This window comes from Rhincodon typus, chromosome 8, assembly GCF_021869965.1.
Source record: "Rhincodon typus isolate 14 chromosome 8, sRhiTyp1.1, whole genome shotgun sequence".
Taxonomy (NCBI): domain Eukaryota; kingdom Metazoa; phylum Chordata; class Chondrichthyes; order Orectolobiformes; family Rhincodontidae; genus Rhincodon; species Rhincodon typus.
The window spans coordinates 6,880,000-6,896,520 of NC_063339.1; the positions used below are offsets into that span (position 1 = coordinate 6,880,000).

General features: G+C 45.8%; 1 protein-coding gene across 1 annotated transcript in view; it reads left to right on the plus strand.

Annotated features, from left to right (window-relative positions):
- nrde2 (NRDE-2, necessary for RNA interference, domain containing) overlaps positions 1 to 16,521 on the plus strand; it is a 100,180-nt gene that overhangs the window by 69,998 nt on the left and 13,661 nt on the right. The window contains exons 8-9 of the mRNA XM_048600021.1: positions 7,339 to 7,462; positions 11,951 to 12,123. Of these exons, the coding sequence (XP_048455978.1) occupies positions 7,339 to 7,462; positions 11,951 to 12,123 (297 nt within the window). The remainder of the gene's footprint in view (positions 1 to 7,338; positions 7,463 to 11,950; positions 12,124 to 16,521) is intronic.

The window sequence follows — 16,521 nt, forward strand, 5'->3', positions numbered from 1 at the left end:
TCTGTTTTGGTTGTTGTTGCAGGGAGGGGGTGTGAGGGATGAGTTGCGGGAAGTGCGGGAGACACGGTTGAGGGCGTTCTCGACCACTGAGGGGGGGGACGTTGCGGTCCTTGAAAAATGAGGACATCTGAGATGTACGGGAGTGGAATGCCTCATCCTGAGAGCAGATGAGGCGGAGGCGAAGGAATTGGGAATAGGGGATGGCATTTTTGCAGGAAGGTGGGTGTATTCTAGATAGCTAATGGAGGAAGAGGTGGGGTTTAGGGCCAGTGTAGGTACGGAAGAGGGATTGTTCCACGTAACCTACGAAGAGGCAGGCATAGCTTGGGCTCATGCGGGTACCCATGGCCACCACCTTTGTCTGTAGGAAGTGGGACTCATTCCTCACACCCCCGCCACTCATCCCTCACACCCTGTCCCCGCAAGAACAACTAAAACAGAATCCCCCTCGTCCTCACGTACCACCCCACCGACCTCCGGATCCAATGCATCATCCTCCGACACTTCCGCCATCTGCAATCCGACCCCACCACCAAAGACATTTTTCCCTCCCCACCCTTATCTGCTTTCCGGAGGGACCACTCTCTCTCCGTGACTCCCTTGTCCGCTCCACACTCCCCTCCAGCCCCACTACACCCGGCACTTTTCCCTGCAACCGCAGGAAGTGCTACACCTGCCCCTACACCTCACCCCCATCCCAGCCCCAAGAAGACTTTCCACGTAAAGCAGATGTTCACCTGCACATCTGTTAATGTGGTATACTGCATCCGCTGTTCCCGTTGTGGCCTCCTCTACATCGGGGAAACCAAACGGAGGCTTGGGGACCGCTTTGCAGAACACCTATGCTCGGTTCGCACTAAACAACTGCACCTCCCAGTCGCGAACCATTTCAACTCCCCCCTCCCATTCCTCGGGAGACATGTCCATCCTGGGCCTCCTGCAGTGCCACAACAATGCTACCCGAAGGTTGCAGGAACAGCAACTCATATTCCACTTGGGAGCCCTGCAGCCCAATGGTATCAATGTGGACTTCACAAGCTTCAAAATCTCCCCTCCCCCTACCGCATCCCAAAACCAGCCCAGCTCGTCCCCACCTCCCTAACCTGTCCTTCCTCCCACCTCAAGCCCCACCCCTATCTCCTACCTACTAACCTCATCCTGCCCCCTTGACCTGTCCGTTCTCCCTGGACTGACCTAACTCCCCACCTACACTCACCTTTACTGGCTCCATCCCTGCCTCTTCGATCTGTCTGTTTCCTCTCCACCTATCTTCTCCTCTATCCATCTTCTATCCGCCTCCCCCTCTCTCCCTATTTATTTCAGAACCCCCATCCCCTCCCCCATTTCTGAAGAAGGGTCTCGGCCCGAAACGTCAGCCTTCCTGCTCCTCTGATGCTGCTTGACCTGCTGTGTTCATCCACCTCTACACCTTGTTATCCCAGTAATCTATCATTGCTGGATTAGCAGTCCTGGATATCTGCAGTGCAGTGCCAGATCCATATTAGTATGTACTGTGCGTGGCTGACTAAACCAACATCAGTCATATGCGAGAGTGTTCTGTGGATACCTCTTGAAACCTCAAGATAACTAAGAATTAGCAATGTGATACTTTTTTTTACTGCTGGTTTTGATGCAGAGTGCTGGGTACTGTGTTGGAAAAGACCCAACTGGTGAACATAGACCAGGAGCGCCCCCGAGTGGTTTTATTAGGTAACTTTCCCTGCGGGATTCAAACTTTTCAGGCTGTGTTCATGGTTGGAGCTGAGTGTAGGCCACATCAGTAAATATCGGTGATTCTCCTCACCCTGTACGCCCGGGCCCCTTCACTGCGTGTAAACACATCTCCATCAGTGGGGCAAACACCACTGTGATGCTCCGTGAACACTCCTTCTGGGTCAGAAACAACACAGTGTGGAGCTGAAGGAACACAGCAGGCTAGGCAGCATCAGAGGAGCAGGCTAGGCAGCATCAGAGGAGCAGGCAAATTGACGTTTCAGAAATGAAGAAGGGTCCCGACTCGAAACGTCAACTTTCCTGCTCCTCTGATGCTGCCTGGCCTGCTGTGTTCCTCCAGCTCCACACTGTATTAACTCCTTCTGCTCTTCTGCTTTTCCTCTCGCTCTTGCTCTGTCTGTTGCACGCTCTTGCTCTCTTTCATTTACTCACATTTCCTGTCAGCTTTCCACTAATCTCCCACTGACCCAGCACTGAGGGCGATAGTTTGTGATTGTTGGAAGCCAGCTCTCTCTACCCCAGGACCTTGTTACAAGGGTTCCTTGGAGAGTGCCTTGGGCCCAGCCATCCACAACAGATTCAGTGAAGACTATCCTTTCCTTGTAAAATCAGAAGGAGTAATGTTCATTGTTGATTGCGTTGTTCATCCACACTCTCAGTTACTCAGATAGTGAGGCTGTCCATCTCCATGTACAGCATGACTTGGACAAAATTCAGGCTTTGTGAGTAACTTTCACATCCCACAAATATCCAGCAATCTCCATCTCCTGGAAAAATGCATCTAACCATACCACCTGTAATATTCAGTGGCATTGCTATTGCTGCACCCCTCACTCTCAACCTGCTAGGGGGCAGTGTTCCCTCTGTCCAGCCACTTGGTGGTGCCTCGCTCAACAATTACCATGCTGTCCCCCACATTTGACTATCCACCCTGTCCCCACCTTTCATAATCAGTTTGCCCTTCAGCCTCTGGTACTCTAGTGAAAGCAATCCAAGTTTGTTAGGGCATTAGGGAGCTGCTGTCAGAAATAAAGCCTTGGGATCTTTTACATTCATCTGGCTGGGCTTTGGATGAGTGTCTTTCAAGGGATCCTCTGTTTACATCTGGTGTCTATATTTAGCACAGAACCACACATGGGAGCCCATTGCGACCCATTCTGTGTGCTGGGAACTGAGCCTTGGCCTTGCTGCTGTACTGCAGTATGACCGTGCATTGCAGACGGTTTAATTGCTGCTGGTTAATAGCATTGACTTCCAGGGGTTAAGGATGAGCCAGCAATGCATGCTCCCAGTAGATTCCCCTGGCTACACTTGGTGACAGCATTACAAATTGCAGGCTCTTGAGAAAATATCAAGCGGATTAGATGTCAGCTTTTGCTGTCAGCACAAGGTGACATATCACTTCTCCGTGGGAACAAAACAGTTTGCTCTTTATTTTCTGTACGGTCTTGATGTGGAAAACAAAACATCACAACCGAGAGGAGTAGGAACAGGCTATTGAGCTCCTCAAGCTTAGCCTGCCCTGCCTTTTACAAGATCATGGCTGATCTGCCCCAGGCCTCAACTCCTCTCTTGTGCCTCCACAATTCTCACAGTCAGAGAATTCCAGACAGCCTCCTCCTGAGCACTTAAACTGACAGGCTATGCAGTAAGTGCGGGGACATGAGATTAGTGTGATTTGGTGTTTGTTGGTCAGCACAGACGTAGTGGGCTGAAGGGCCTGTCCCTGTGCTGTATGACTCAAAGAAATTCCTTTGCAGCTCAGCTTTGAATGAGTATTCTCATATTCTGTAACTATGTCTCCTAGTTCGATGTGGCCCCACTAGTGGAAACATCATCTCAATATTTGCCCTGACAAGTCCCTTGTTCTTTGCAGACAGAAAGAACATGTACACACACTGCATCAACTCCACTGGTTTATTTCACGGCAATGTCCTGATCAATCACAGGCGACCTTGCCTAGTTTAAAACTTCATCTCAACATCTACTCGGTCAATCTCTGAGATCATGAGAGTTTTTGTTTTCTATTATTTTCATTTTACACTTCAGTTCTGCATAATACAGAGATGCTTGTCACTCAGAATAAAGAGTTATTAATATAATAAACAAATTTCTCATTCCTAGTCCATTGGTACCTTCCTGATCATGTTGGGATCATTGGAAGACAGCCCATTGGATATTAAATCCACCAGTGGGAGAAAATCCTTTGGGGTACAGTCACGGGGCATCAAAAGCCCCTCTAATTCCAGCAAAAGAACTGCGGATGCTGTAAATTAGAAACAAAAACAGAAATTGCAGGAAAAGCTCAGCAGGTGTGGCAGCATCTCATAGAATCATAGAATCCCTACAGTGTAGAAATAGGCCATTCAGCCCAACAAGTCGACACCAACCCTCCGAAGAGCGTCCCCCCCAGACCCATCCCCCTACCCTTTCCCTGGAGTACCTGGAGGAAACCCACGCAGACACAGGGAGAATGCGCAAACTCCACACAGACAGTCGCCCGAGGGTGGGATGGAACCTGGGTCCCTGGTGCTGTGAGGCAGCAGTGCTAAACACTGAGCCATGTTGCTGCCTCTGTGGAGGGAGATCAGAGTTAATATTTCGGGTCAAGTGACCCTTCCTCAAACCTGTTGAGCTTTTCCGGCAATTTCTGATTTTGTTCCCTTGAACTCCATATTCAGCGAGTCTTTCTTTTGTGTCATTGGCCTAACACTAGCTAGCAAACAGGAGGGAGACCCTGGTTCATACATACTTCCTCATGTATGACTCTAAGAAATCCTTTTGCACTCAGTTTTCCAATCTTGTAACTGTGTTGTCATGTTTGAGATGCCCCACTAGTTATAACTCCATGGTTTTCTAACACTTGGAACAACTCTGCCTCTGTCCTGGCTGAAATTGACTCTGGGCAGCACTGGCTTGGTGACCTGTTACGTTTGGGGTAGCATGGTGGCTCAGTGGTTAGCACTGCTGCCTCACAGCGCCAGGGACCCGGGTTCGATTCCAGTCTCGGATGCCTGTGTGGAGTTTGCACATTCTCATTTTGTACATTGCAGGCTAGCTGGATTGACCATGCTAAATTACCCATAGTGTTCAGGGATGTGTAAGTTAGGTGTGCTAGCCATGGGAAATAGGGTAGGGTCTGGGTGGGATGCTCTTTGGTGGGTTAGTGTGGACTTGTTGAGCCGAGTGGCCTGTATCCACGTTGTGGGGATTCTATTGCTGATTTTCTCATGCGCAGATCTTGTGTGTTAATTTCCCAGTGCTGGGTTTAATGAACCCTTGATATCATCGCAAGTGTCAGCCTTGGTTCAGTGGCTAACCCTGTCACTGCTGAATCCAGGTGTCGTGGGTTCAAATCTCTGGACAGTGACTTCAGCACAAAAATCCAGACTGGCACCACAGGAGTGAATATAAGATCTCCCATTGCACTATTTCAAAGAAAAGCCAGAACGTCCACCCTGTTTTCTTAGGAAGTATTTGTCCTTCACCTACCCTCACTGACTTACCACATCGCTGTTTGTGAAAGCTTGCTATGTGTGGATTACCTTCGGTGTTTCCTCCATTGAAGTATTGTGCTGAAAGGTGCTATATAAATGCAAGTTCTTTCTCTATCCACTGATGCTAACTCATTACTGACCCTGGAAGAGGCACTTAGTTAATTGCTGTGATGCTGTATTCCACAGGGAAGCAAATTGATTTGTAATAAAAGCAAAAAAAATACTGGCAATCCGAAACAAACAGAAAGTACTGGAGAAACTCAGCACGACTGGCAGTATCTGTGGAGACACAAAACCGAGTCAACGTTTTGAGTCCACAGTAACTCTTCAGAAATTGATGTGTTAGTAAGGGTCTTCATGACTGTGCGTCTGCTCAGTCAGATAAACACCCAGCCTGTTGTGTTGATGTCAGTCTGTCAGCATTCCAGTGTGCTGTTTGAGCGGTGAACCAGAGATTGATCTTAAAAAATGAAATACTATTAACAAGCCTGCTTTAAATGCACTATTAATATAGTTCAGGTTGCAGATAGCCAGTGCGGTTAATATTCGCCACACTCTCAGCAAGATGATACTATAATTAGTTTTGGAAGATTGATGCATTTTCTTATTCCTTTTTGTTCGGTGGCCTCTTTCCCATCTTCTGCACACCTAATGGAAATGATGTTAGATTTGACAGCAGATGGAATTGTGCAAGTAGAAAATAGATCGCAGTGATATTACCAGAAACCATTTGTAATCTGCATGTCAGGGCTGCTTGATTGATCCAATTCGTTTCTTCAAAACCTGTGTCTCTGTTTTCAGGACCTCTGCCTCTCCTTGTGCAGGCTTTTTGCAAAGCCAGGCTCAGCACCACTTGACTCGAGGGTCTTGCTTGGTAGCTGGCCGAGTGGAGCGGGAGTGAGGTTCAGAGATCTCTGGGCTGTTTGGGAAACAGGTCATGTGCCTTTCCCGGAGGGCACATTTATATCCCACTGATGGAACTTTTTAACCACATCGGGTGTATTTTGGAAAAATAAATTCTTTTGCCACAGGCGAGACTGTAGCAAGCAAACTGCTCAGGAGCAGCTTTACTTCGAGGTTGCTTTATTTGACAACAGTCACAATTGATTTTTATCTCATCCCGTCTCTGCTGTGCTTTTGGACTTTTGCTGTTTCTACTCCCTTCTGTTTTTTTAATTATTTTTTACATACTTCAGAATAAACAGTAACTATCACAGACTGAGGAGATATTGATACTAACAACATGTCTCTGAAGACAGAATCTGAATGGTTACCAACAAAAGCTATAAAGTTAGTTTGAGTGCAAGAGGCTGCAGTCCCTGCAGAGAGAATTTTTGTGAGATTCAGGTTTGCACAGGGACATGGAGCTGAAGTTAGAGTGAGTAATTGCATTTATTTCCTTTATTGCTATAATGCAGTATGTTTGAGATGAATCAATGGAAAAATAAGTAAAACATGGAAGGTGGTCAGTTTTTAAATCAAAATCTCAACATTTGTCGGCGCAACATTGAGGGCCGAAGGGCCTGTACTGCGCTGTAATGTTCTATTTGGAGCCCTTCCTGAATAGAATTGTTTCTGTTTTACACACAATTGTGTTTAGTGTGCCCTTAGCTTTGGTTGAGCTGTATAATGACCCCAGCAATTCAGAAGGCAGCTGGCCACATTGACCATGAAGCGCTCAAGGTTCGATATCCACCAAAATCTCCATTCTTCAATCTTTTCAACTTGGTTGTGATCAACCCACGTAATGGACAGGCCAAGCAACAGGAAGTCCGATGCTGCCAGGAAAGACCTGTATGTTTTCCCCAGTTCCGTGCTTGAGCTAGGACTGAATATTATCGAAGGAAGAATGTGCTGAACTTGGAGATGGTTCAGAGAAGTTTCACAAGAACGGTCCCGGGGATGAAAGAGCTTGTCATATGAAGAGTGGTTGAGGACTCTGTGTCTGTACTTGATCCCAGGACCAAAGCCAGTACAAATCTGGTCTGGCATGTCATCAAGACTGGACTGCTCCCTTAGATTTTAGCCCTTCAGATAGATTCTGGTTGCACTTCAGAAGCTTCTGAATTTATCAATAACCAAGAGTTTTTGTGTATCTTCTGAGAAGGTGGAGTTCTTTGAACCATTCTGGGACAGTGATGAACCCCGGTTTGGAGAAGGAGGGGCGAGAGGTTGGAAGGTTTGGATGCGACAGCAAGAAAGGGGCGGCTGGGTTGTCCTGAAGGAGCAAGGTGAGCCTCTTCTGATATTTCTGTGTTCCAATTAAAACCAGAGCTTTAATTTCACATTCCTGGATACTGTACTGTTGTCTATTGCTTTGTTCTTTGACACTGAACTAACTGAAGTTTTTCCGCAACTCAGCAACTTGCGCAGTCAAGTTCAGTTCGAAAATTGCCTTGTATGTCCAAAAAATTATTTTACCATGAGAACCCCTCCAGACCCAGCTGGAACATGCACCTTTGTTAACCCTGGGAAGAGAGACATTGATAGAGTAACCACCAAGCTCCTAGCCCTTGCTTATTTCCAATTGATAGACATTTTTAAATATGCAGCTGCATCAAAACGTTTCTTAATACACCTTAATAAAGTCTGTACTGGGGCACCAATATCCTGCTGGGGAGGTTTGCTAGTACCACTTGGGACGGTTTTAACTAGTGTGGCAGGGGATGGGGACCAGGACAGTAGGTCAGCAAATGAACCAACTGAAGAGGTGTTAGAGACCAAGGCTAAGAGGAAAAACAGGAGAGAGTACTGGACATAGCAGGTTTGGCGGCCGGAAGTGTATTTGTTTTAATGCCACGAGTATGAAAGGTGAGGCAGATAAACTTGGAGCTTGGATTAATATATACAATTGAGGTTGTAGCTCTTACAGAGACTTGATTGAAAGAGGGACAAGACTGGCAGCTTAATGCTTCAAGATTTAGATGTTTCAGGTGAGCTAAAGAGGGATATAAAAGAGCTGGGAGAGTTGTATTACCGATGGGGGAGAATATTGCAGCTGTACCGAGGGAGGGCATCCTGGAGGACTCATTCAGCGAGGCCATATGGGTAGAGCTGAGGAATAGGAAGGGTGCAGTCACTTTGGGAATGTACTACAGGCCTTCCAACAGCTAGTGTTGGAACAAAGATGCGGACAGATTATGGAAAAATGTTTTTTTAAAAAAAAATGAACAGGTTTGTGGTGGATGGTGATTTTGACTCCCCCTATATTGACAGAGACTCCTTTAGTGCCAGGGGCTTGGATGAGGTGGAGTTTGTTTGCTCGTCCAGGAAGGTTTCTTGAAGCAACGTATAAATAGTCCAACTAGGAAGGGGCCATACTAGACCTGGTATGTCATGATTAGAGTTCAGCACAGCATGTTCTGTGAAAATGAACGATGAGGATGGCAAGATTCAGGTGCCTTGGACAACAGGAGGAATTGTGAGTTTAGTCAAAAAGGGGATAAAAGAGGCATATGTAAAGTTTAAGAAACTGATGACATACAGAAAGAATATAAAGAAAGCAGGAAGCAAATTAAACAAGGAGCTAGGAAGGCTAAAAGGGGCCATGAATTGTCTTTCACAAACAGGATTAAGGAAAATCCCATGGTGTTTTATACGTATATAAGGAACAAGAGTGTAGCAAAGGAAAGGGTAGTAAAAACCGAAAGAACTGCAGATGCTGTAAATCAGGAACAAAAACAAAGTTGCTGGAAAAGCTCAGCAGGTCTGGCAGCATTTGTGAAGGAGAAAACGGAGTTAACGTTTTAGGACCGGTGACCCTTCCTCAGAACTGTTCTGCCAGACCTGCTGAGCTTTTCCAGCAACTTTGTTTTTGTTCCTGAAAGGAAAGGGTAGGTCCACTCAAAGGAGTGGACAAACAAGGGAATTTGATATAAAAAAGGTGTTGGATGCTTTGAAAAGTGTTAAGATAAACATGTCCCTAGGACAGATGGGATCTATCCCAGAATGCTGAGGGAGGAAATTACTGGGGTCTTATATGAAATCTTTGTATCCCCTTTAGTCACAGGAAAGTCCCAGAGGACTGGAGAATAGCCGATGTTGTTCCTTTGTTTAAGAAGGGCAACAGGGATAATCCAGGTCAGTGAGCCTCATGTCAGTGATAGGGATCAAATTAGAAAAATATGGACTTGTTAGTGATAGGCAGCATGGCTTTGTGCAGGAAGGTCGTGTCTCACAAACTTGATTGAGTCTTTTTTGAGGAAGTGAGAAAGATGATTAGCAGGATGGTAGATGTCTAACGTGGACTTTAGCAAGGCCTTTGACAAGGTCCCTCATGGCAGGCTGATGCAGAAGGTGAAGTCACATGGGATCTGCTGTGAGCTGGTTAGATGGATACAGAACTGACTTAGGCATAGGACACAGTGTAGCATGGAAGAGCATTTTTCTGACTGCAGATCTGTGATCAGTAGTGTCCCGCAGGGGCAGTGCAGATACCCCTGTTGTTTGTTATATATAAATGAGTTGGAGGAGAATGTAGCTGATTAGCAAGTTTACAGACAACTCAAAGGCTAGAGGTACTGAGGATAGTGAGGAGGATTGACAAAGGGTATAGCAGGGAATAGGCTGCAGACCTGGACAGAGAAGCGGCAGATGGAATTTAATCTGGACAAATGCAAGGTGATGCATTTTGGAAGATCTAATACAGGATGGAAGTATACAGTAAATGGCAGAACCCTTAGAAGCATTGATATAGAGAGGGATCCAGGTGTACAGGTCCACGGTTCCCTGAAAGTGGCTACACAAGTGGATAAGCTGGTCGTACATACGTACAGCAAGCTTGTCTTTGTCACCCGGGGCATTGAGTTTAAAGTTGGCAAGTTATGTTGCAGCTGTGTACAGACTTTAGGTAGGCCGCATTTGGAATATTGTGTACAGTTCTTTTCACCACACTACCGGAAGGATGTGGAGGCTTTGGAGAGGGTACATAGTGTTTACCAGGATATTGCCTGGTTTGGGGGGGTATTAGCTATGGGGAGAAATTGGACAAACTTGGTTTGTTTTCACTTGAACATCAAAAGATGAGGGGTCAACCTGATAGAAGCTCACAAAATTATGAGAGGCATGGATAGAATGAATAGTCGGAGTCTTTTTCGCCAGGGTAGAAATGTCAGTTACTGGGGGATATAGCTTTAAGGTGAAAGGAAGGAATTTAAAGAAGATGTGAGAGGCAGATTTTTTTACACAGTGGGTGGTAAGTGCCTGGACTGCGCTGCCAAAGGTGGTGATGGAGGCAGATACATTACCAATGTTTAAGAAGCATCTTGAGGGAATAGAGGAATACGGACAGCATGGGGCACAAAGGGTTTTGGTTTAGGAAGATGTCATGTGTTGGCAAAGGCTTGGTGGGCTGAAGGGCCTTTTCCTGTGCTGTACTGTTCTTTGTTCTAGCTGCAAGCATGAGCACAAAGTCTTGGTTAGCACTGATTCAGTGCAGTTCTGAGGGGTTGCTGCGCTGGTGGAGATTCCTCCTACAGATCTGAATTAATCAGCTGTCCCTTCTGCCAGTTCCTGTGATTTAGATGGACAGTATTTTTTAATTCAAATATGGGATGTAGTCATCACTGACTAAGTCAGCACTTATAGCCCATCCCAAACTACCCATGAGAAAGTCATAATGAGCTGCTTTCTTGAGTTGCTGCAGTTGGTGTTAGGTGCTACTTCTGTTAGGAAGGGAGTTCCAGGACTTTGACGGTCCTTCACTGTCTCTGAGTCAATGTAGCTCCACCCTAGGATGGTGTGAGGCTTGGACGGGAACTTGCCGGCGGTGTTCCTGTTCATCTGTCTTTGTCGTTCTGGCAGGAGATGTTCCAGGTTTGGAAAGTGCTGTCGAACGAGCTGTTGGGAGTTGGTGCAATACATCTTGTAAATACTGCAGTGTGTAATTGTGGTGGAAACACAGTCACAAAGTGCTATGACGCAGAAAAAGTCATTTCAGCCCGTGATAAACGTACTGACACTGCTCTAAAAAACTATGAGACCCAAACTGTCTCGCGCTTTGTTAAACTAGTCACTGACTGGTGTGAAATTCTTCCATCATTTAGCCAATCCCAGTAATGTCCTTGTCCAATCTAGAAGATAACCAAGAACAGGAGTCCTGCCTGACGTTTTAGGAGACCTTGTCTGACACCTGTCAACTAACAGCAGCTAAAACCTTTTGTGGAATTGTTAGTGTCATCATCAGGCACAACGTTGAGCTGCGTTTAAATTGTTTTCTTTTCGTTTCCCTTTTAGCTCCACTGCCAGTTACCTTGAAGCTCTGTCCTCTGCTTCCTGACCTTTCACTTTATGCATACTGCAGAAATTCCTCTGTTTTGAAAGCCTCTAGAAATTGGCTCTGCTTGAAGGAGAACAACCCCAGCTTCTCCTGTTTCTTCCTGTAGCTAAAGACCTATAGCCCTGGAGCCATTCCAGTAAATCCCCTGTATACCCTTGCCAAGGCTTTGATATCCTTCCTAAACTGTGAAGCACAGAATTAAACCGAATACTCCAGCTGGGACCTAACAGTTTAGCATAGCTTAGCTTCCTTTTGGACCCTGTGCCTTGTTTTGTAAAACCAAGGCTGCTGTCAGCCTTTCTGACCTTCTGTAACATACTACCATCTTCAAGAATTTCTGGGTGCAGAACCCCCCAGTGTTCTCCATGACCACCGTCCCTTCCAGGTCTCTCCGTTCCTGCCTACCACTCACCTTCAGATGTGTGTCTTTTGAATTTAAAAGGTGACGATGAGGATGAGGAGGAAGATGTGGAGGAAGTCAAAGACAAGACGCTACCCAAGTGGCAGCTTTGGTTGCAGGTGGAGAGCAGCCGTGACTTCAAGCACTGGTTGCCATGGCGAGCTGATAAGGGAAAGGGTCAGGCTGAAGAAGACTGTGAAGATCCTGACAGACAGGTGAGCTCACCATTTGTCCCCCTGTTCAAATCGTAATCACTGGATGAGAAAGGTAAGTCACTTGATCCGCTGAGCTTGAGCAATTTGGTGCTCTTGCCTCAGAGAGCTGCAGATAGCCCCCAGAAGGGACATTTCTCCCCATCTGAAAATTCTTCCCTATCCTCATGTTCCTATTCTCCTCCTCTTCCACCTTCCAGAAATGTGAACCTATTCAAAACTGTGCTGCCTGGATCTGATCACGCACCAAGTGCTTTCAGACCTGTGCTGGCTCCAAGTCTGGCAATGGCCTGATTTTAAAACTCTACTTCAAACCTCCCAAGTCCTGACCTCTCTTTCTCTGTAATCTTGGTGTTTAGATGCCAGATTGAAATGCCAGGATGTACAAAGCTATGGGCCAGCTTCTCGAAAATGGAATTAGAATAGATGGACATTTGATGACCAGCATGGATACAATGGACAGAAGAGTCATTTTCCATGCAGTAGAAACTGCATCTAATTTCCTTCAGCCCTAGACTCTGCTGAAATATCTATTCTCTTCCAATTCAGTCCTCTTGCACGCATCTCTGATTTTAGTCTAATCTACTATTGTTGGCCGTGCCTTCAGTTATTTGTCCCCTCTATCTTCTCCTTTAAAACCTAGCTGTTGGTCACAGACTCTAGTTTCTCCTTATGTAGCTTGGCATCAAATTTTGTTTATTTCCCTGTGAAGCATCTTAGGATCTTCCTTTACTTTAAAGGTGCAATGTAATTGCAAGTGTTGTTAATATCAATAGTACTGAAGACTTGTGTTCCAGAACTTGACATACCCCTAACTGAGCTGTTCCAATGCAGCTATAACACTGGCATCTACCCAACAATGTGGAAAATTGCCCAGGTATGCCCTGTACAAAAAGGCAGGAGAAGTCTAATTACCACCCCATCAGTCTACTCTTGACCATCAGTAAAATGATGAAGGTGTCATATTGAGCTGCATTTGCTCAGCAAGAAAACTTTTTAAAGTTTTAACTTTTTTTTAAATCTTTTCCACTTTTGGCCCACTTGCCTTCATTGGTCAGAGCATTGAGTGTATGAGTTGTGAGGTCATGTTGCAGCTATACAAGACATTCGTGAAGCCACTTTTAGAATATAGTATATAATTCTGGCCGCCCTGCTATAGGAAGGATGTGTTAAACTAGAAAGAGTACAGAAAAAATTTACAAGGATGTTGCTGGGACTGGAAGGTTTTGAGTTATAAGGAGAGCCGGGATAGGCTGGGGCTTTTATCCCTGGAGCATCAGAAGCTGATGGGTGAGCTTATAGAGATTTATAAAATCATGAGGGGCATAGATAAGATGAATAGCCAAGGTCTTTTCCCCAGGGTAGGGAGTCCAAAACTAGAGGGCATAGGTTTAAGGTGAGAGGAGAAAGGGGATTTAAAAGGATCCTGAGGGGCACATTTTTCACACAGGCATGATTAGTAAGTTTGCAGATGACACTAAAATAGGCAGTATTGTGGACAATGAGGAACGTTATCAGAAATTGCAGCAGGATCTTGATCAGCTGGGAAAGTGGGCTGAGAAATGGCAAATGGAGTTTAATATAGATAAGTGTGAGGTGTTGCATTTTGGAAAGTCAAATCAAGGTAGGAGTTTCATGGTGAATGGTAGGGCTTCAAGGAGTGTAGTAGAACAGAAGGATCTTGGAGTTCAGGTGCACGGTTCTCTGAAAGTGGAGTCACAGGTAGACAGGGCAGTGAAGAAGGCGTTTGGCACACTGGCCTTCATCAGTCAGGACATTTTGTATCGAAGTTGGGAAGTTATGTTGCAGTTGTACAGGACATTGGTGAGGCCGCACTTGGAGTATTGTGTTCAGTTGTTCTCCTTGCTATAGGAAGGATGTTATTAAACTGGAAAGAGTGCAGAAGAAGTTTACAAGGATGTTGCCAGGACTCAAGGGACTGAGTTATAGGGAGAGGTTGGACAAGCTAGGACTTTTTTCTTTAGAGCATAGACTGAGAGAGGACCTTATTAGAAGTGTAAAGATCATGAGAGGTATGAATAAGATGAACGCACTCAGTCTTTTTCCCAGGGTTGGGGAATGGAGGACTAGAGGGCATCAGTTTAAGGGGGGGAAAAAATACAACCTGAGGGGCAACTTTTTTACACAGAGGGTGGTAAGCACATGGAATGAGCTACCAGCAAAAGTGGTTGAGGCGGGTACGTTATCAACATTTAAAAGGCATTTGGACGAATACATGGATAGGAAAGGTTTAGAAGGATATGGGCCAAGTGCAGGGAAATAGGGCTAGCATGGATGGACATTTCGGTCAGCATGGACCCATTTGGACCGAAGGGCCTGTCTCCGTGCTATAGAACTCTATGACTCTGAGTGTGGTGCGTATATGGAATGAACTACCAGAAAAACTTGTAGAGGTGGGTACAATTACAACATTTAAAAGACATTTGGACAGGTACATGGATAAGAAAGGGTTAGAGGGTCATGGGCCAAATGCAGGCAAATGAGACTAGTTCTGTTTAGGAAACATGGTTGGGCATGGATGAGTTGGACTGAAGGGTCTGTTTCTGTGTTGTATGACTCTATGACTCTAATAACCTGCTCAGTGATGCCCAGTTTAGATTCTGTCAGGGACACCTAGCTTCTGACTTCATTACAGCCTTGGCTCAAACATGGGCAAAAAGCTGAGTTCTAGAGGTGAGGTAAGAGTGACCGCCCTTGACATTAAAGCTGCATTTGTGACATCAAGGAGCCTTTTTTTTTTTGTTTAGATACGCAAAAGGTAAGGGAGAGGCAAGAATGGATGTTGGACACTGGAAAATGAGGCTGGAGAAGTAGTAATGGGGAACAATGGCAGAGGAACTGAGTAGGTACTTTGCATCAGACTTCACGGTGAAAGACACCAGCAGCACACCAGAACTCGAGAGTCAGGGGGCAGAGGTGAGTGTAGTGGCCGACACCAAGGAGGAGGTGGTGGGGAAGCTGAAAGGTCTGAAGGTGGTAAATCACTTGGACCAGGTGGACTACTGCCCAGAGTTCTGAGGAGATTGTAGAGACATTGGTGATATTTCGGGAATCACTTCCAGAAGGTCACTTTCTTCAGGGTAATTAGGAATGGACAATAAGTGCAGACCCAGCCAACAGCATCCACATTCCATTAGTGAATAATAGAAAGAGCGAAATAATGCTGTCCATGGTATTCATAGATACACCGGGTCCTGACTTATACTTGTGTTCATTACGGGTTAACCTATCATCCTTGTGTGTTCATGCCCTTCTGCTCTTCTGTTCTCTCTCATTCTTGTATCCTAACTCCGCCCATCCTGCTACCATTTATGCCTATTGCTGTGTAGTTCTGTGACATTGTCACAGGATTATTTCGTGGCCCTGAAGTCCTCCGACAATTGTAATGTCACCATGAAACAATCGTTGATTGCAGTTAAAAGCCTGTCTGGTTTCCTAATGTCCATTTGAGAAGGAAGTTGCTGTCTTTACCCAGTCTGGCCTATATGTGACTCCAGATCCATAGCAATGTGGTTGACACCAACTGCTGTCTGGCTCCAGCAGGCCTTAAGGTTCGAGGGCAACTCAGGAGGGATGGCAGTGAATTCTGGCCTTGCCCTGAAATCCCATGAAGATATTTTTTTGAAATGTGTTGTGGAATGCCCAAATTTGGCACGGGCTCAAGGCGAGTTGTCTGATCATTGTCGTAATCTTAGAAAAGCAAAATCTTCTATTTGTAATATGAGCACCCCATTCTCCCATGACAGGACCATAACGCTATTTAAAATGTACAGAAAATATTTGCTTGGTAGATTATATAGCAGTGGATACAAAGATCGATAGAGTTGTAGATAGTCTAGGAGGTTGTCAAAGGATACAGTGGGATATAATCAGTTGCAGTTATGGGCGGAGAAATGGCGATGGTGTTTATTCTGGCTAAGTGTGAGGTGCTGCACTTTGGGAGATCAAATGTTAAGGAAATGTATACAGTTAAGAGCAGGACCCTGAACAAGGGCGGCACAGTGGCTCAGTGGTTAACACTGCTGCCTCTCAACGCCAGGAACTCTGGTTCGATTCCACCCTGGGGCAACTGTCTGTGTGGGTTTGCTCCAGTTTCTTCCCACAGTCCAAAGATGTGCAGGTTAGGTGGATTGGCCATGCTAAATTGTCCATAGTGTCCAGGGATGTGTAGGTTAGGTGGGTTATAGGGGAATGGGTCTGGGTGGGATGCTCTGAGGTCGGTGTGGACTTGTGGCAGCTTTATAAGACTTTGGTTAGGTCACACTTAGAATATTGTGTTCAGTTCTGGTCACCACATTACAGGAAGGATGCGGAGGCTTTGGAGAGGGTGCAGAAGAGGTTTACCAGGATGCTGCCTGGATTATAGACTATGAGCTATAT